Here is a 20,564-nt window from a genome sequence, read left to right on the forward strand (position 1 = left end):
CGGCTAATGAAAAAGTGTACCATTCTCTTGGCGGGAAGAACAAGAAGCAGCTTTCTCAGAGTTGCAACGCCGTTTACAGTCTCCTCCAATACTTGCCCATTTTGATGAAGAGGCCGACACAGACATACATACCGACGCGAGTAACGTTGGTCTCTGTGCCATCCTCGTTGAGTGGCAGAATGGAGAAGAAAAGGTCCCCGCTTACGCGAGCCGCATTATCGGATGCCGAGTCCAATTACTCAGTGACTGAGAAAAAGTGTCGACTGATAAAAAGTTTCACCCATACCTCTACGGGAGACCGTTTCAAGCAATCAGTGATCATCATTCATTGTGTTGGCTGGCACATATCAAGGACCCTTCAGGAAGACTAGCTAGATGGAGCCTATGTCTGCAGGAACATGACATCACTGTGGTCTACAAGTCTGGCCTCAAGCACAATGACGCCGATTGCTTGTCTCGCGCACCTGTGGAGTCTCCGTCATCTGACGAAGAACAAGACATCCCATTTCTTGGAGTTCTGAATGTATCGAAGATGGCTCATCTTCAGCGAATGGACCCGGAACTACGCCCGCTTATCCAATACTTGGAGGGTCATCAAATTAAGGTACCACAAGTTTTCATCCGTGGTGACATCTTATATCCTCTGGAATGATGTCCTATACAAGCGCAACTTCGGAAACAGCGGTGAGACGTTTCTGCTTGTTGCACCATCATCACTGCGAGCAGAAATCTTAGAAGCGAGTCATGACGACCCATCGGCTGGCCATATGGGTAGAAGTCGCACTTTGGCCAGAATCCGCCGGAAGTATTATTGGCCGAAATTAAGGGATTCTGTGCACCATTATCTCAAGTCTTGCCGGGATTTCCAAAGTCGCGAAATACCACCATCGAAACCAGCGGGTCTGTTGCAACCGATAGAGCCACCAAAAGGGCCGTTTCAGCAAGTGGGAATGAATTTGCTTGGTCCATTTCCTCTCTCCTCATCCGGGAAGCGCTGGATTGTTGTAGCAACAGACTACATGACTCGATATACGGAGACATCACCTCTCGCAAAAGGAACGGGGAATGAAGTAGTCCAGTTTTTCGTCACTCAGATTGTACTATGACATGGCGCACCGCAGGTTGTCATAACAGACAAAGGAACATCATTTACTGCCCGTTTGATGCAGTCTGTCATGAAGCTCACGCACATGAACCATAGAAGGACTACAGCATACGGTCCCCAAACAAACAGATTAACCGAAAGATTTAACAGAACTCTCGCTGACATGACCTCGATGTATGTGGACGTTGAGCACCAGACATGAGACAGTATTTTGCCTTATGCTACATTTGCGTACAACACCGTATTACAAGAAACGACACACTTCACACCATTTCAACTTGTTTATGGTTGGATGGTCACAACGACCTTAGACGCGATGTTACCTGTCAACGATTCGAATGAGGGTGACCCAGACATCAGAGACTACATTCCTATTCAACAGACAAGCACCTGATGAAAAGAGGAACTGTTCGATGAGACAACCTCGTGCATCACATCGACAGTCACACCATAAAATACTGTGCGCATTCAGGTCCCCTAGAACCAGATTAAGTTCTGGTAACTCATCTATTATGGACTGGAATTCATGTTTTTCCAGGCCGTGTTGCGGCGGTATGTGAAGAGAGCAGATGGTGACGAGCTTATTCAATAGAACTGCTCGAACAGCCACTGCCTCAAGGGATGTTAGTAGCGGTACATGAATACATACTACTCCTCGATTAACAACAATGGCTACACCACCAGATGACTCTACAGCATCATCTCTGTCCTTTCGGAAGATAACATACTGACGCAAAAAATTTGTATTCTTGGATTTTAGGTTTGTTTCCTGTACACACAGCACTTTTGGAGAATGTTTGTGTAGAAGTTCTTGGACATCGTCGAAGTTTCGAAGTAGTCTTCTGACGTTCCATTGTATAATTTGTGTCTGCATATTGAGAATAAAGAAGTGCTGTGTGTACGAAATGAGTGTGGCTGGTGTCTCAAAGAGAAAAGTGACTTTTTTTACAGAGCCCTTAGGAGGCCCTGCGATTACCGTTTTGTCTTTTTTAGAGCACTCGAGGGGATCTTGCCGCTCCTTTGGTGCAGTCTGCGCCGGTGCATTCGATGTGTCCATCGACTCAGGAGAGACGACAGACAACATAATGTTGTTTTCGTTGTAGGCTTCGTCGTGACAGACGGAGCCCTAAACCCCACCGGGATGGAGGTCGAGGGGACCTCTTTAGTTTGTGTGATGCCCTGGCTGCTGCCAGGGTTCACAAGGGCCTTCGGTGGGACTGTATTCAGAGAGGACAGGGCAGCCGAGGCTGCTCTCCCCGTGGGGGCTTGTGGCGTTTGTCTCGGCACGCTAGGCGTGGCCCAAGGCATTGCCGAAAGCCGAAGTGGTGATGACCCCCCTCGCACCACTTGGGCATACGATGTATCTGCTGCAAAATGCAGGGAAACGCGCTGCCGCGCTTCATGGAAGCATATGTTCAATTTAAACTTTGTGATGATTATTTCTTTTTCCCTTTTCCAGGCCACGCATGACCTGGAATATGCGGGATGGTCACCCTCACAGTTTGCACAGTGGACTTGTAACTTACAGTCATCGTCAGCGGTATGACCTTTGGTGCCGCATTTCAAGCAGGTAAGCTGTCCTCGGCAGCTCTGGGAGCCATGCCCGAAACTCTGAAACTTAAAGCAGCGCGCGGGTTGCGTATGTATGGTCTGACTGGCAGTTCAAGATATCTTGTTGTTATTTCAGTGGGGAGAGTGTTAGATGCGAAAGTGAGTATGATGTGTTTCGTTGGGGTTTCTTTCTTTTCTTATTTTGATACGCTGCACCTGAACGACATTTTCGTCTTTCAAGCCTGTTAGAAGTTCATCATCAGAGAGGTCCATCAGGTCTCCATCTGATACAACACCCTTCACAGTGTTCATGGTTCGATGCGGTGTAATGGTGATAGGCTGATCACTAAATGATGTAAGGTTATGTAGTCTCTGTTACTCTGCGTGGTATTTCAATTCGAGTAGCAGGTCACCACTGGCGGTCTTTAGGCTTTGTAGCCCGTGCCTAGTGTTTCTATAAGACATTTGGACACAAGGTAAGGTGAAATGCTTCTGGCTTTCTTTTCTGTGCTTTCACTGTGGATGCTGTGGCATTTCGGGAAGTTATCTTTCTTGTTTAGGAGAAATTCGAGAATTGCATCGGTGCACCACCTCTTGAAGGGGCGATCGGTTGTGAGGGGGCTAGGAGTTCCGATAAATTAGGTAGCTTATTCGGCGGCCATGCCAGCCACCCACCTCCGAGCCCAACAAGGGGACACTACGAGACACAAAGGAGACTCAAGCGCCAGCCGTACATGGCTGCTATAACCTAATATATCTACCCAAGGTTGGATATCTACACCAGGTTAACCCTTGCTGCCGGGAATGGTGGAAGTAAAAAGAAGTGAGGAGAGCACAGGAAAGATCAAAAGTAGTAGAAAAGACGAAGATGGAGAGAGAGAAGGAGACAGGAACAGGCGACTGCCGATTTCTCCTCGGTGGGTCAGCCCAGGGGTGCGGTCTACGTGAAGCCGGGGCCAAAGAAGTGTGTTGCTTCTGCCGGGGGGCCTCAAAGGTCCAATCACACAGCGTCAGCTCAACCCCCAAGATCCCCTTTTCCCTGGACACGGCTCAGCCACGCACGGCTAGGCATGGGAGAGGTCGAAACCCCCTGTTAGCTCGGGTCTGTAATGTCGCTACACACCAAACGCCTGCTTGCACAGAAGCCCCTGCGGTAATGCGAGTGGGTTCATTAAGCTAGTATATACAGTACACGCATGTTCACGAAAATCGATCCCGTAGGCTATCTTGGCCACAAAATTTTGTTCCAGTACCCCCTTTAAGATCTTGCATTAGAAATTCAACACTGCGTTTTAACTGCTGGCACCTTAAAAGAGCCGTGCAAAGATGTTTCAGCATGGTCCGTGCAAATATGTTTCAGCATGGTCACAAAACACTATGAATCAGTAGTCAAGGTTCGTTAGAACACGCGAGCCAAACATTAAAGTGCAGCCTGCATACTAGAATTTACCCCTAATTCTTAAAGCCACCTAGAAATCCCTCACTCTTACCTCAACAAATGATGAAATAAACTCAAATGACTGCAGCCACTGCAACGTGCTCATGTGCTTCGCTTAAGGTCACATTGGATTTGAAGAATAAAAAAAATGCTTGAGGTCATGATGCGTGTTGACAACCTAAAGTAGCTTCTTGACCCCTTGTATACCCCACTTTAACAGCCGTATCTGACCCACATTTACTTACCCACTTTTTATCAGCACATGCCATTGTAACTAGAAAACTTTCGCTAGTCTGAAAAGAAAAAGAGTACCTGTGCTACAGGTATTCCAGGACCTGCTGCCGCGGTCACAACCCCTGAAGGTACCTGGGGTGCCAAAGGTGGAGGGGCAGCAGAAGGTGGTGCTGCCGTGGGAGGTACCACAGAAGGGGGCAGTGCGGGGCTATCAACCTTGTGTCGAGGAGATAGCTGTGGGTCCAATCGTTTGCGAAGCTCTTGGTCCTTCAGTATTATACCTGGCTTGAAGTCATTGATGTCCAGGTTTAATGTCTTGCACAAAACCTCAATTTCAAACTTCAGGTTCAGCTTCAACTCTGGTTCTCGGTGTAACTCCGACAGTACATCCAAAACTCCCATAGTCCAGGGGTTGGGAGGCTTGAAAACCTGGCAAAATTAGACAGAAACATTTAGCTCTGCAAAGAGTTGCTTAATATGTGCATCCACACACACAAAAAAAGAAACAAGTATAAGCACACCCTGCTTTTTGCACTGGATTCCAGGACTTTGGCAATAAATGGCACCACATAAAGCAGTTCCTGTTGACCTTTATGGTACGCCTCAATAAGTAGCGACTTCAGATCTATGTCCTGAATAGAAAAACGTGAAGAGCATGTAGAATATTTTTGCTGCATTTTGAAGAAAAGAGCATAAAAAGTGATGCTTACAGCTTGAAGCACAGGCCTATTTTTTGCTATGGTTAACATTCCTAGCCAATGACCGAGGCTTTTCAACAAAGATCGGTCAGAAAAATTGGCTATTGCCTTATCACTGGTCAGAAGAACCTGAAAAAGAAAATTGCAAACATATAAAAAAAGCCAGGAAAGTCTCATGTTCTGACTGATACAAATTAAATGAATAATAAACACTTACTTTGATATTGCGAAATGTTTCCCGGAGCACAAGCACTGAAAGCTCCTCATTCTTGACAGTATCCAGAAAATTGGCATACAGAGTATGAAAATTAGGTTCAATAGATGCTCTCTTCATCACTATGTACTGGGCAAACCAAGGCCAATATTCCTCTTTCACAACCTCCTTGAACTCCTCAGTCTGTGCAATTTAAATGAATGTAAACAGAAATTTTGCAGAACAAGACAGTAAACTGTAAGGCTTCCACATACCTTCTGGGGAAGATTCATCTGGGAAAGATTGTTGATGATAAAGGCCACTTTGTCTTGGACAGCTTCTGGAGGTATTAGCAGCTTATCATCCTTTTGAGTGGCAACCAGCAATGTATCTATGTTTGTGGGGTTGGCAATGGATGGCTGTTCATGTGGAGATTGAAAAAAGTGTGTCAGGGTACCAATAGACAAAAGAAAGCTTTGCTTGACGCTAACGGTATTTCACACTCAGTAAAGACAAAGCATGCCCTTCGCAAGCCACTAACCATATCCCGTTTCTCATTTGGATCGAATGGCCTCAAGAAGTACTTCTGATCGAAGACTCGAATGGCAGTGAATGATGAACATGGCGGAGAACTGGGACATGCATCCTGCAGGCAGCCAGCAGTTCCACTTAATTGACAGTGCTGCATAGTGCTGGGCAATACAGTGAAGCGTGTTAAATGCATTAGCAACCACCACCCTCTAAAGTCGCACAGCATGCTCTACCCCCACATGCAAGGAGTTCACCTTCAGTTGAACGTTGTTAACACCAAGGCAAAACAGTGCAGGAGGTAAGATGCACGTGGAAGGTTTCACTGGTACTCCTGGAATACGCACAGGTGTTCAGGCGGGAGTGGTCATGCCCAAAGACATTATAGTCACAGGAAGCTAGACAAGAAAAACAAAGCAACAGAGGCAAAAACACAAGCACGTCATGCAATATACTGTGTGAACCAGATGATTGCTCTCGGACTAACAGGAAGTATGACAAACACACACATGAAAGCCTGCGAGCTGCAACACATACTTCACTTTAGTTTACACAAAGCAGAAAAGCTCAGGAAGACTACCCTTTTTAAAGGGGTCATGACACCCAATTATAGGTTTTCATAGCATATATACCTATTCGAACTATTCTTACCAATACCAGTATAGCTCCTATAGAGTGCAATGAATTGAAAGCACCCCTGTTGCTTCACAATTGTGCAACTATTCCCACATGACACATCATAAACTGGTACTCTAAACAAACCAGAGTAGACACAAAGAGGAACCATGTTTACTTTACACGTTTGGCCTGGTTTTATTTAGCTGCACAATGTGATGAAGGCATCACCCATGACATGTTTCAGGTTTCTTTCACCAAAACATTCCCTTTAAGAGATGAATTTGCCATCCAAATATTGTGTTTGCCAAATCGTTTCCTAATTATTTTGATGACCCTAGACAGTTAAAGTAGACAGATTATTCTTCTCTCGCCCAGAGAGTCAGTTCATTGGCGCAATCATCATTGTTGGCAGTGTCCATGCATCTCATAATTTTTACGCATGGCCTTCGTGCTCCTCGCTTGTCAATTAAGCGTGACGAGTGTGGTCAGTTTTTTCACACTTCCAACTTTTGGTGCTGCTATGACTATACACAGAGTGATTACACTTATGTAAATGATGCCATTTTCACTTCAGCAGTTTTGTCAGTCAATGAGACCATGGCTCAGTGTTCCAACACGAGCGCTGCTGATGAAATTAGGAAGATAAAGCACAGTTCACATTCAGATATATTTTCACTTTAGTGAGATGTTCGGCTGTCCGCTGGCCATGATGACACCGCACTGTGCCAAATGTGCTAAGGCCAACAGCCAAAAACATCACTGCTCTGAGACTATAGTGCATCCTACAATAACCTCACGAAAGAGAATGTACAGCCAAAAATGACCACTTGAGAATAGTGCCCCAGGTGCCAGAGCCAACACCTTCATCGGCTGTAGCAGCACCAGATTTATCAAGATATACAGTGGACTCTCACTAAATGGATGTCCTGTTAAATAGAACATACTTTCCTGGTCCCTTCAGGTTCCTTTTAAAGTTTACTGCATATACTCGAGTGATGAAGGCCAAAGCAACATCACTGTGCTAACACTTGAAAAGCACCTCGCACTAATAGGGCATGAGAAAATGCACCATGTAATGCAGCTGGTGTTATTGTTTAGAATTTTTAAAATCGTAAACAATAAAATAAAATTACGTTCACTTCAACATCACTTTTCTTTTTAAGATTTCCAGTTTATCATTCATGAAAAACGTATCGGCATAATTCTACTATATGTTTTGCTCACTCAAAAGCATGATAAAGCATAACAAACAAGACGAAGAAAATGATAAAGGTTAAGAGGTGGGTGGCAGAGTTCTTTGGTTCATCTATTTCACACCATATTTCTTTTAACAAGCAACACTGACAGAAATGAGGAAACGAGCAAGGAAGTCCGTGAATGCAAAGTACTATGAACTACAGCCATGCAATTGAACCTATTGAAAGACTGAAACAGCATGCATGATATAGACTCTGCATTGTACTTCAATATAGCATCATTACAGAACATTAACAAACACTAGACAGAAAAAAATAAGCAACTGTAGCATCTATTTGCAAAATCACGCAACACAGAACACTGCAAGAGCTCTTTGTTTTGAAAAAAAAAAAAACATTTTTTATATCAGTTGTTTTGACTGAAACAATCTCACATGACAGGTTATCAAAAATGACATTTCAATGTAGTCAAAAGCAACTTTTACTTAAAAAGTAAATAACAAAAGAGAACCAAGTCTATAGACAAAAACCAGGTACAGTGAAACCACGATTTCATGACTTTAAACAGACCATGCAAAGCCATCAAGTAATTCATGTGTCTTAAAATCGAAAAACCAAAAACATAGGCAGTGACACTTAGCCCTGCACAAAAATTTGGTAGACACTGGCCCAAAATTATTTTTGAAATGGCAGTTAGACATTCAGGTAAAGAAGGTGTGAGCTAATTTCATTTCTTGAACTTTAAAAATAATCTAAGCTAACACACATAGTTATTCCCGATAAATCAAATCTGGAAACTGGCTGTGCATAAAAATATAACTCAAACTGCATTAGCAAAAGCCTCCCAAAAGAATAGTCGGATATAGCATCATCGCCATCACGCTACGATGACAGAGCACACTTTTTTGCGAGTTTACGTAGAATGATTTCGTACATGACTGTGCATTGTGCATGGTGTTTGTTCCCTTGTGAAGTGATTATTGGTGATTTGCCACTGTAACAGCCACTCAATGGGAAGTCATTTTGCATGGTTAAAATGGCTGCATAATGTCCTTCTGCGTGCTTGATACCTGTGACTGCAAGTGCCACAAACAAAGGGAGATCTTAAGCTGTATGTCAACCAGGAAAAGTTTCCACTGACTGAAATTGTGAGAATATTAGTGGTGTGCGAGTATTTGAAATTTTGAATTTTTTTTAATTGTGTATGCTATTCGATTTAATTAATAATAAATTTCTCTAGTCGAAACTAATCTAACTTCCCGAAAGCAAATACACTCAACATGGGATTGGCAGCGGACCCTTCATATTTTCAATATGCTTCATCCCATCACTCGTATTGCAGCACAGCTGCCTTTCAAACATTGCTACTGTCGCAAATATATTAACTCAAGAGAACGCCCATTTCAACAAAGAGATGATAGATGCCACAAAGGTGAGGGCTCAATTAATGCTGTTTTGGGAATAAAATCTGGGCAGGAAGATTGAAAAATCAGACAACGAACATTTTTTAGCACCCAGAATCTTAGATGTTCGAAGTATTCGAAAAATATTCTAGAAATAATAGAGAAACATTAAAAAAATATTCAACTTGATTCACACTTCAATATATTCAATTTTGCTTAGCACTCAAAATTTTGATATTTGAACAGCTCTAGAAAATAGCATATTTCAAAGACGAACTCTCCAACCAGCTGCAACTACTCCACGTCAATAAAGCTTGTCTAGTAATGCACGTAATCGAGGCATATTTAGAAGTAGCATATTTAGAAGTAATCTTAATACCAGGAAAACTGGATCACAGAAGTGATGAACTGCCAGGAGAATAAATTTTTCATTCGAAAAAGTTCCCTCTCACTCCTTCTAATCGTCAACCTAGGGGAACGTAATTATTTAGCACCAGAGAATGTTTGGTAGATTAGACAAGTAAATCTCAAGCCTAATCCATCTTCCCTTACCCCCAGCTACTCGTCAAAAAAACACGGGATGGGCTTAAACTTGTGTCATATAACCAAGCCAAGATTTTCAATACATTATTTCTATGAGGGTTCTGCTGGAACAAAACATATTCGTTCTAAAATGCTTGTCATTGAGATACAATGGGACGCATAAATGAGGTTTCACTGTAAGTGGAAAACCAATTCAAATTGTCAAGACAAGAAAATGCTCCCAAAAAAAGGACACAATTTGTATCTTTATGCATCCCACAAATTTTATAGAATACTTATACTTTCATGCGATAGTAATTAAAACTAATAGACAAAGAAAAACAAGCCCCTAAGTTTCCATTTCTTTCCTATAGTATCATAGCTATTTCTGGACTTCTGTATTATGATTGGTAAGCACTAGACAGAGAAAAGGCAATACAGTAGACTCGTGACAATTCAAGCTTTGATGATTTGTACTTTCAGTTATTTCAAACAAAATTCAATTTTTTTGGTTGGTCTTTTATTGTTTCAATGTATTTAAAAGCCTCTTAATTCAAACTCCATCATTCAGTTAATTCATAATTTTTGCAGTTCCATACCAGAAAATATCTGCTGCTTTCCCACTAATGTTTAAAAATTTGTGTGCTTATATAATTCTAACAGTCTGAAAATGAAAAATAAGCACCTCAGACCTTCAAGGTAAAAGGCTTTGCTAGTAAACAAATATATGAAACAAAGCACACGTATGGTAAAACGTGATGCTTCTCAACTGGTTTAGAGAGTGTTGTTCTAAAGGCACATACCTATAGCAAAGAAGCAGTTGGCTATTCACAATTTCTTTAAAAAGTCTGATCAGAAGTAAATGGCCAATAAACTTGTGGACCTTATGTCTCTGCTTTTTCTGTTCATTGTGCGCAGTTAGGGTTTAAAAACACTTTAGAATTTTTAAATAAGATAAAATAATTGCTCAATCATAATGTGTCGTGCCACCTCACCCAGTGACAAGAACTTCTTATAATTCAAACAAAATTCAGAGGTCTCTTCGAGTTTGAATTGACAAGAGTCGACCGTAATACATTTATTAAAGGGGGAAAATGGACTTAAAATGGCTAATATTACAACAGAATCTTTTAAATGTCTATTTCAAGAAATAACATTTTTGAAGCATAGTCCAAATATGAGAGAATATTATATTATGGCAAAATAGCCTTTCTTCTTTTCAAAAGCTTGATACACAAAATTAAAAATGTTTTGAACTTGAAATGTCTTCTCAGCTTTGTTATTTTTGTGAGGTGCCTCTATCTTAAAGGGCCAGTGTACAGGCTTCAAATTTTTTTACACCCCCCCAAACAAGCTCACCAATTCGTACAGTAGAGTGCGGCTGTCAAATTCGCTGAATATTACAGCGCAGAACACCGTGCAGACCCTTCATTTCGAAAGGCAATCCCTCACCTGACCGATCCTCCTCAAACATACATTTCAACGAAAGCTGGCCCATGGGCAACGCTATGAACTTACGGACCACTGAGGTCGTCGATTGGTTTTTTGCCCTCCGAAATGGTGCCTTGTCCCTGCGGCAATGCAGTTTCAGCCACCCAGTCTGCATTTTCATTTTTCTGCGCCGCCCTCTGCGGTTTTGTAGATACCACTTTTCCATAGACCCCGGGAAATGTGGTATTCCCAGAACAAAAGCCTCCTAGATAAAGAGGTGTCTCACCACTTTACCGTGAGGAGATAATCCTAGCTCAGCGTTTTCTGCTTGCAGGTTTTGAGGCCATTTCTATATGAACAGAATGCTTTCTAAATGAGATATTTAAAATTTGTATGCAGTTTTGAGTCTCCATCCAATGATGTACACTTATGACAATTTTCATTAAGAAGCCGAATTTCACCCACATCCACCCTAAGTAATTTCACAAGATTAGTAAACTGCCTAATGTGTTTGAAAGTGCAGTTTCCATCATATCCGTCCGAACAAATGCACACTACTGAATTCTAACATTGGTGATCAGTTCTGGATGCACACTCATCCACACCAGCCACTTACCTTTCCCCCAACTGTGGTGGACTTTGCGAGCACTACCGTGGTAGCTGTCACACCTGCACTGGACGTAGGCACTGCAGCAGGTGCCGCTCGTACTGCTGAACTTTGGGGTGCTCCTGCTGGGTTTAGACCCTGAGCCAACATAGCCAGATTGTGAGGCAAGGTCTGACCCTGGGGACGATTCACAGGCTCCTGAGACCGTGCACCACAGTCAACATACTGCAAGAGAGCACCATAAGCACAGGAAGCATGGCATTTTGCACCTAACCGTGGGAGACAACGCGGTAGTTACTTTACCTCTCTTAGATGTTCAGGAAAGTCCTTGAAATGTGGAATGGATGCCAAGTGCTGGCAATACTGTGGGTAGTCTTTCAATCTAGACCAGAAAGAACAATACCCTACTGATGAAGGGCTGCTTGACAATATCCTTAAAGTAAAAATCAATATTGCAAGCACTTTGGAAGCTCTGAAAATACAAACAGAAGCATCTTGTACCAACATATTTTTGTCCGTGAAGTTCACTTGTTCCGAACTGCAAAGGTAATGTTTTGCAATGAACTACAAGAGTACAGTAGAATTTCGATGATACGATTGCGGTTGATGTGAATTTCACGATACGAATTTTAAGGTTCTTTTGGATGGACTACATTATACAAAATACATCGTGATTTGGTGTTATATGAACAGGTTTTTTAGCCACAGTGGATGATACGAACGCGGATTGACCACTGTACGTGAACGGCGCAGCACAACTTGCCTGTGGTAAGAAGGCCCCTTCACACTGAGCCTCGGAGGGAGTGAACGCGGCAAAACTCACGGAAATTTCCCTGCTTCCCTGCCGAAGTGGCCAGAAAACCACGCCGCAAGGCTGACACGAAGCAATCCGCCAGGGCCAAATTTTTCCGCCACGCGATAGCATATAGCTTATTTCCTTTATGGCTTGGGCTACACCAGCTGCATTAGGTCTCAAACTGCGCGATGTAAATAACGAGCCGCAAATTCAACATGGTGGCAAAGGGGTCGGCAGTGGCTCGTGCTGGCGCAATTGCGAATTATCCGTCCAGCACGACAAAGCTCCTGGTCTTGACAAGGACGCGTTCATTGAGAGCCTGGTTTGGATTACTATCGCTACAGACACCGGAATTAGAAGAAAGTGCATTAGAAGCAAGACATCATCCTCTAACACGCCTCGCTTGCTTTTGTACTGGCAGCTGAATGCGTCGCTGCCGCTGCCAGTGCGTCCACTCTTGTTGTTACTGCTGGTGTATCTCTCAAAACAACGTTTGTACTGGTGTAAACTGTTTGAATGCTTTGCATGAACAATTAGAACTCGGTACGATTTTCAATGCTCAGGAAACGAGAAAAATAGAATGAATTCTCAAGTGGCAAAGGTGGCGGCGGTAGGCAGAACGAATGTGCACAATTTTCGGTGGGCGCGGACGTGGTTTTGCGGCCACTCTGGCACTTTTGCTTGAATTCTATTATGCGACCAATTTTTATCGAGTCGCCTTTGCGGCGCATTTCCCGGCCGCTTAAGCACCTAAGCAAGTGAATTTCCAATAAGTTTTGCCACTTTCCCTCCTATTGATGCCAAGTGTGAACATACTTTAAATGCCAGCAGCATGAATGAGAAACCATGGCCGTTTAGTGAGAGGTGGTGCAGGCAGGGAAGTTCAAAAGAAGATGGACTTTTTTTGTGCAAGTAGTACACTCAAACCTTAATACAACGCAGTTGCATCTTGCAAGAAAATACGCTTCTTATGTCCAAAAATTCGTTAAAAAGGTTATTCTTAACACTATCTAATGCAAGACAATTTTTCATTTACTTTGTTATCACCAACTTCTTGTTATATCTGTGTTCGTTACATTGAAGTTTGAGTGCAGTTGGCCCCAATAATGTTCCTGTTCATCTTCATGATTACCTTTACTGGTTTTTGGTTCATACGAGTACGAGATGATCGAATATTTTGCGTGCTCCCTTCGAATTCTTATCGAGATTATACTGTAGTTCACTGCAAAATAATTCTTAAATTCTAAGTCTTGAAACACTGCTCACCTTGTTACTGTAATATGCAGTAATCCTGGTTAAGCACTGCAACAGTGGAGCAACTGTTGCTTACCACCACACATGTGCTCAGCAGCTGCAATTAGGCTTAGTATGTTAAGCAGGTGAACCTATTGGACAGACCATTTTATGTTCACTTGCAGTTGGTGCAGAAGAGTCAAGGTAGATGCTGCAAGTTTAGACTATGCAGCTGGTGCAAAAGCAACAATCTTGTGTCTTGCCATGCGGTTAAATAATCATTTCTAGCAGTATGCGCGCTAAGCAACAAAACAGCTGGTACAGTTATAGTGTCGTATGAGTGTTCACTTTTTGCAGTTAAACAATTATTAAAACAGGCCAAGGAAGAGACTTTTACAATCAGTTTCCGACTTTTCACACTGAATATAATCAAACAGAATTCAATACCGAAATCAATCAGTTGGTTTCACTAACATCCCATGATGTAATCTGGGCAATAGTCAGTCCCTTTAAGCAACTAATTAATCTATATCTAACACCTAATTACTTTCCAAATTTTACTTAACGTCATGTCTCTTGCTAAAACAACTGCTAGTTTTCGAAGTGGGGTGTGCAGCAACATTGAGGCAGCACTACCCATTGCCAATCACAAAACATCAATGTCTAAGACCAGGGCTCATACTGGCACGTGTACTAATTTTCTATCAGTGTGCTGGATTGGGCTGGTTGATGTATAGTGGCCAAAGAATAGAACAGCCTTTGAGATGAAGACACAGACACTGTGCCGCCTGTGTCTTCATCTACTCCGTGTCTGCAGCATCATGTCTGTCTTCACCTCAACCCACCTTTAGCGCTGTTTTATTGCTCATGCATTTGTTTTTTTCTTTGGAATGAAAACTGCAAGCAATATTAATAGTCTAGTAAGTTATTGCATTTGCATTGTCAGTTTTTCTCCTCTTGCATCTATCCATGTCTGCACACTTAACAGTTTTTATGACTGAAAGCACATTACCACCTCTACTTTCTGCCACTACACTATAACCTCATTACAACAGACCTGTCATAGTGAAGAGGATTTGGGTCTGTTGTGAGAGGAGTATGTTAAATCCAAATACTGTTACAACTGACTTTTATTGAAACACTGAATAGGTCTGTTATAACCGGAGAGAATCACGAGTCGGGTTGAATCTATTCTTAATGGGGCTTAAAAAGGTCGATTTTTCGGAAATCACTCTTCAGTGTCTATAGCCTTCTTCTACCCGATACCGAAATATCTTCACTGAAAATTACGTAGAAGTCCTGTAAAAAGCTTTATGAGCTTGCCGAGGCGGTGAAAATCATCGTGGAAATCACAAACACACACAAAAAAATGGCGTTTTCCAAACATATATAGCTTCGCGGTGGCACGACTGCCCACCCCCAGTTTGGGCTTATTGAAAAAGTATTTTGTAAAAAGCATTTCGTGTTCAAAAAGCAGATGTTTTAAATTCATTTGAAGGATTCCGAATGGCTGCTCTTGCCCTATTGCTCCAGTTTGCCTTGCTAGTGCAATGCCCATTCCGGATACGCCTCCCGGATAGCATCGTCTGCTTCTTGTGCGTCGCGCGGCCGCAGCTGTCTAAAATCGCACTACTTAGTGACATTTTCACGCTCGCTCTGTGTTTGCAGGTTGTTAAAGCATCTGAAAACAGAAGTTCAGACTTCAGATTACGATCCCAAGCAGTACTTGTCGCAAACACATGAGAGCTCGAACTCAGACGGGTGAACGCGCCAGCAGGCAGTTGCGCCTCGTTCACGACACTAGGAAAACGTTTCTAGCCACTATAGTCAAGCCCACGCCATTGGTTCAAGAGTAGCAGCTGAATGAAATGCAGCACAAAGTTGTTGAATTATCGCTCAAGGGTGCTTGCTAATCTCTTATAACAAATTTCTTTTGGAGTTCAATGTTAATGATAAGTTTTTCTTTGTGTTTCACATCAAGGCGTTCGTCACTTTGTTAGGCATTGCGACCTAAGTTTCAGAAGCAAGACGTTTCAGTGCTCCAAGCAGGCACATTTCAATGTCAAATTAGAATATTAATGCGAGAGGTGCCTTGGTGCTGCCGAGTTCAGAACACTTAGACCAACCTTGTACCATCCAGAAAGCCGTGAAGGCTGTGTGAGAGCAACTGCTCCCAGTGGCACATTTAAGCTTACATGTCATCCTGTCCACACAAATGAGAAAGATTTATACCAAGCTGATGAACAGAGGTCGCTGGAATAGCCTGCTAGAAACGCTTTAGTATCAGGCTAAGCTTTGCTGCTGTGAGGGGGCCACATAGAGTCTCTGAATTTACTGTAATGGCACTGCTGTATATATTCAGCATGTATCAGCAGAAATATTCTACCATTTGATTTTTTCGAATTCCCCAGACTTTTTTAGGATTTCCATGATGATTAAAAGCACATTCCACGACTGTCACGTCTGCTTGGAAAACTCTGTGTGCAGAAAACAAACTCTCGAGTGAAATAAAAATTTTGAAATTAGGCAGGAGCTCCGCGCCGGTTCCTTCACTGAAGTATATTCTAGTTCAATATAACAACTACAGTCCCAGCTGCTCGAGGCGCGAATTGGATTGAACTGACATGGACTGCTGTATTCACTGTTAATTTGCATGCCCGCCTAACTTGCACAACTCTACAATATACTTTTCAGCCGAAAAAAAATAGCTACTATTCGAGTATTGTGCCCTTTGTCTTGACGATGATTAACGACCATATCATAATAACGAAGCCATAGTGCAAATGCAAAATCCTTTTTTTTTTTTCGTGACGGCACATGCGTGTTGGTGTTTTATTTCTCTGAATTTTGACGTGACGCCAGGAGCACGATGGAAGTTTCTCAGATGCCTGCAATGAAAACTGGGGGTAGTGTATAAAGAACTGACATTTGAAAAATGTGATGGCAAGAAGAAATCTGTCATGTCGAAACGACTAACTCAATTCCATAGATGAATCCCGAATGCCAGCGTGTAGCCTTCGTTTACGTACCCTTATATGGACGTGATGCTAAAAAATAATCACAGATTTAAGAACACAATCTCAAGGAGAAATTTAGTTAAAGTTACCCAATGCTACCCTTGAAATACGAGCTACCAGCAGTAAGTGCGTAGCTGAGGATGTTTGCATTACATAGCCAATTATGAAATAAAATAATAACAATAAAAGGCATGACATACCTTGGCAAACCTCTGCTGATGGCAGTTCTAGCCTAACAAGAAGGCCTTCAAGCCAAGCCGAAATCGTGGCCAATACAAGCATGCACAAATTTACCTAGATATTCTGCGAGATATGTAGAAGCAACAGACATTTAAATAGTTCATGTACCGATTAGAAACTAAAAAACGCTATAGTCAACGTGAAGGACAAGTCGCTGATCAGAAATTTCCCTGGTCTTATTTACACCATAGGCTCCCACGATTGTGACAACCAGTACAACGGTGAAACCAGTGATTTCAAGAAGAGTTAAACAACATGAATATGACGTCACGAAACGATGCATGGCCTTGAATGCCCTTGCGGAACATGTGGAATTTACAGGGCATTAAATTGCCTGGTCAAGCGCACGTCGCAGAAAACTGTGGCAGAAAACTTGTGGCAGACTTGTGGCCCATTTGTTACATTAACCTTTTCTTTCATTTTTCAGCCTGCGTAGAAAAAAATGAGCTGGATGGAATGTTGAAACTCTCGGAAAATTTCAAGTAAGATTTTAAACGCAGTGTATCGCTAAGTTTGATAACCTTACATAATTGTGTTATGTTGAAAAGTTTTTCTGTCCATGACATGCTAAATGTGCTGCAAATTCTTTCTTAAAACACCGTTCGGAATGGGAACTTTATTAAAACAAAATTGGGTACAATTACAGGCATGTAGTAGACAGGAGCAAGTCCTACAATCAAGAGACTGTATCAAGGCTTCCTGTACAAAAGCAATGTGTCTGTACAAAAGCAATGTGTCAACACTTGATAACAAGAATAGTGAAAGGTATCAGTAAAATAAAAAATATAGTAGAAAAACATACAAATGAATGCATGAAATAGTGCTATAAAGTTAACATATCAAATCAAAGTGAAAAGTATAAGAATATAAAAAAAAACAAGCAATACAACAGTTTAATAATATTTATCCAAAAAAAAAACCAACAAAAGCACATATTATATATAACAAACAGTAACTCTTATGATTAGTCTGCATGAAGCAAATACATTTTAGTTTTTTTTTAATTTGTGAAATAGGCTTATGGTTTTTTTGTTAAATGGAAGAGTGTTCCGTAGTGAGATGGAAGTGAATCTTACAGTTAAACCTGGATATAACAAAATTGATGAATTCCCGGAAAAATTAATTTTGAAGAGGATTTCGTTATACGCATGTTCGGTACGAAAATTGTGAAAACAAACGCATAAATTAAAAACAAGAAAAAACGAACAAAAGAGCTAACCCGAAACACTTATTTTACAGAAAAAACTGCGTTACTATTGCGATAGCAATTATATGAATGCTCTCGGTGGGTTTTCGCTATTGCCGCCATGTTCTGTAACAACTCCGAATTGATAACATCCCCCCCCTTCCCCCCCACACCGCAAATTTCACGAGCGGGCAAAAGCGCATGAGCGTTGCTGAAGTAGAGTTCAAATTAGTCAGCCCATCCCCATGGCCTGAAAAGTGCATATCATCTCCCAAGTGTTGTTAAAACTGCCGTCGAATGCTCAAACAGAAAGTAAACCCCCTGTCTTGAACGACCATGAAACAATGCGGGAAGGGAGAATCACTCTAGTAACAATAACGAACTTGGATTTTAAGGGCGGTCCTGATCGCTGGCGCGTTCGCTATCTCGGCAAGTATCGGTGTGGATTCAACCCGAAGAGATTATGTCGAAAGAGCACTTCTCCCTAGAGCGATCGTATTTGCTCACACCATTGTTTTTTATTTTTTTTTTCAATAGGATTTTCACGATATCAGATCCAGAAAAGTTGGCTGCCAGCTTTGCTTTTTATAACATTACATTTTTTGCTACTGCGATCATTGCATTGCATTGAACGCGCCGCCGTCTTGCCAAAACTAATTGGCTAATCGTGAAACCTAGCAGCCTGCGAACTCGCTGCGCGGCACAAGACGGAAGCGCGTGATGAGCGTTATGAGTCGATCTCCGAAGATCTGTCGTCACCGAGGTCTAGGAGAGTTTCAGTCACCGCCTAATCTGACAACTGCTTGGTGATGAGGACACGGTTGTCCGAAATCGGGAAAAATCACAATTTCGCCACAAAGGCGAACCAATGAATGCGGTAACAACAGCTTGAAATCTAACACATAGAACGGCAATCAGATCAAGACGTGCAGTGCGCTGCTCACGTACAAATGACACACGAAAACAACATACACAGGACAAGAGCAAACGAACAATGTTTATCCCTCGACACTTAATGCCCTGTTTAAACAAAAACAGGGCACGGAACGTAATGAGTTTGAACTAACAAGTGCCCCAGTTGTTACTTTTCGGTGTTTGAAAAGCGCACTCTTTTTGAAAACGACACCTGCCGAGTGAGGGAAGTGATCTTTGTGGGCCCGGCAACTAAACGCAATCGTTCCAGTCAAAGTCAAAGGCACGCGATTCTCCTCACCGAAGGATAAGCGTGCACGCAGAAGCATCTACCCCCCCCCCCCCCCCTTATTGCGGGAAAAAAAAAAGCGTGGGACATAAGCTCGTCGGCGCATTGTGACGAGCTGGGCGCCGGGTGCGAGTGGCTTTTTTTTTTATTTAAGACGATAGCCTTTCTTGGGGACCTTCGACGCAAAAATTTTGGTCTGTCTGTCTGTCCATGGGTCCATTTGTCCACCCTTAATGGTACCGGGCACTTTAAACGGCAGCCGCGGATATCCCAAACGGCCGACCCCATCCGCAGCACCCACCAATGTTGCTCAAGATTCAGCGTTCATACTTGTGCGATTGTCAATTAAAAATTGGCCCAAATCTGCATGTAACACTGTAAATGTTGTCGAAAGACGATAGTCTTGCGTCTGGAGAGAGTGAACAAAACTTATTTGATGTTCTGCGCAAGAAAATCGGTGAATGGTATTCTGGAGGCGCAGCGTTACAGAGTCTCGATCCGTGCAGCGAAGGCGAACGAGTGCATCGAGGCACGTTAGACACTAGCGCCATCTCGCAGTTATCTTCAAAAACGAAGGCGTACGCGCTCGTGGAAAAAGATACGTGCTAGTCTCGGAGGTGATAAGGTGTAGAACGCAAAGCGACGGGCAGGTGCTACCACAGTGTCATCGTAGCAAAGCGTTGGAAACATCTTTTTGAGCATTGCGTTACACTGTCAACGCAGTGCGATAAACGCTACAGTCCTTAGAGTTGCTTATGTGTGCCTCTTTAGTATAAAGGCAGACACACAAAACATAGACGTGTTGTTATGGCGCCTCAGATATGCGCAATAATTGCTTTTTAACTAACAGTCGCACAACTATCAAGGCTAAACCTTGAGCAATATTGGTGGGCGCTGCGGATGGGGTTGGCCGTTTGATGCCGTTTGAGGTATCGTTAAGAGCAGACAAACAGACAAATGTACAGACAGACAGACAGATTAAAATTTTTCCGGCGAAGGTCCCCAAGAAAGACTATAGTCTTTAAAAGCAATTTCTGAGGCATATCTGAGCACCATAACAACACATATACATTCTGTATGTGCGTCTTTTACTAGAAAAGGCATACATAAGTTATTCTAAGGACCGTAGCATTTATCACGCGGCGCTGACCATTTAACGCTTGCACGAAAAGGGAAGCGAACGCTTTGCTAAGACGACACGGTGGTGGCACCTACTCGTTGCTTTGCGTTCTACACCTTATTACCTCCGAGACGGGTGCGCACGCCCGTCTCAGAGCCACGCGTTTTGTTTTCCAAGATAACTGCCACATAGTGCTCATGGCTCACGCGTGACGCGAGTTGGTGCGCTCGTTCGCCTCCGCTGCACG

The 20,564-nt window shown here is 42.6% G+C and overlaps 1 protein-coding gene across 2 annotated transcripts in view; it reads right to left on the minus strand.

Annotated features, from left to right (window-relative positions):
* Positions 1–20,564, minus strand: part of Not1 (CCR4-NOT transcription complex subunit 1) — a 206,566-nt gene that overhangs the window by 91,014 nt on the left and 94,988 nt on the right. The window contains exons 20-27 of one of the 2 annotated variants that reach the window (XM_075877697.1): positions 11,828–11,906; positions 11,534–11,749; positions 5,761–5,865; positions 5,495–5,638; positions 5,244–5,423; positions 5,039–5,155; positions 4,850–4,960; positions 4,407–4,757 (exon numbers count right to left, since the gene is read on the minus strand). In XM_075877697.1, the coding sequence (XP_075733812.1) occupies positions 4,407–4,757; positions 4,850–4,960; positions 5,039–5,155; positions 5,244–5,423; positions 5,495–5,638; positions 5,761–5,865; positions 11,534–11,749; positions 11,828–11,906 (1,303 nt within the window). The remainder of the gene's footprint in view (positions 1–4,406; positions 4,758–4,849; positions 4,961–5,038; positions 5,156–5,243; positions 5,424–5,494; positions 5,639–5,760; positions 5,866–11,533; positions 11,750–11,827; positions 11,907–20,564) is intronic. The other variant, XM_075877698.1, reaches the window with a different exon arrangement.

Source organism: Rhipicephalus microplus, chromosome X, assembly GCF_043290135.1.
Source record: "Rhipicephalus microplus isolate Deutch F79 chromosome X, USDA_Rmic, whole genome shotgun sequence".
Taxonomy (NCBI): Eukaryota; Metazoa; Arthropoda; class Arachnida; order Ixodida; family Ixodidae; genus Rhipicephalus; species Rhipicephalus microplus.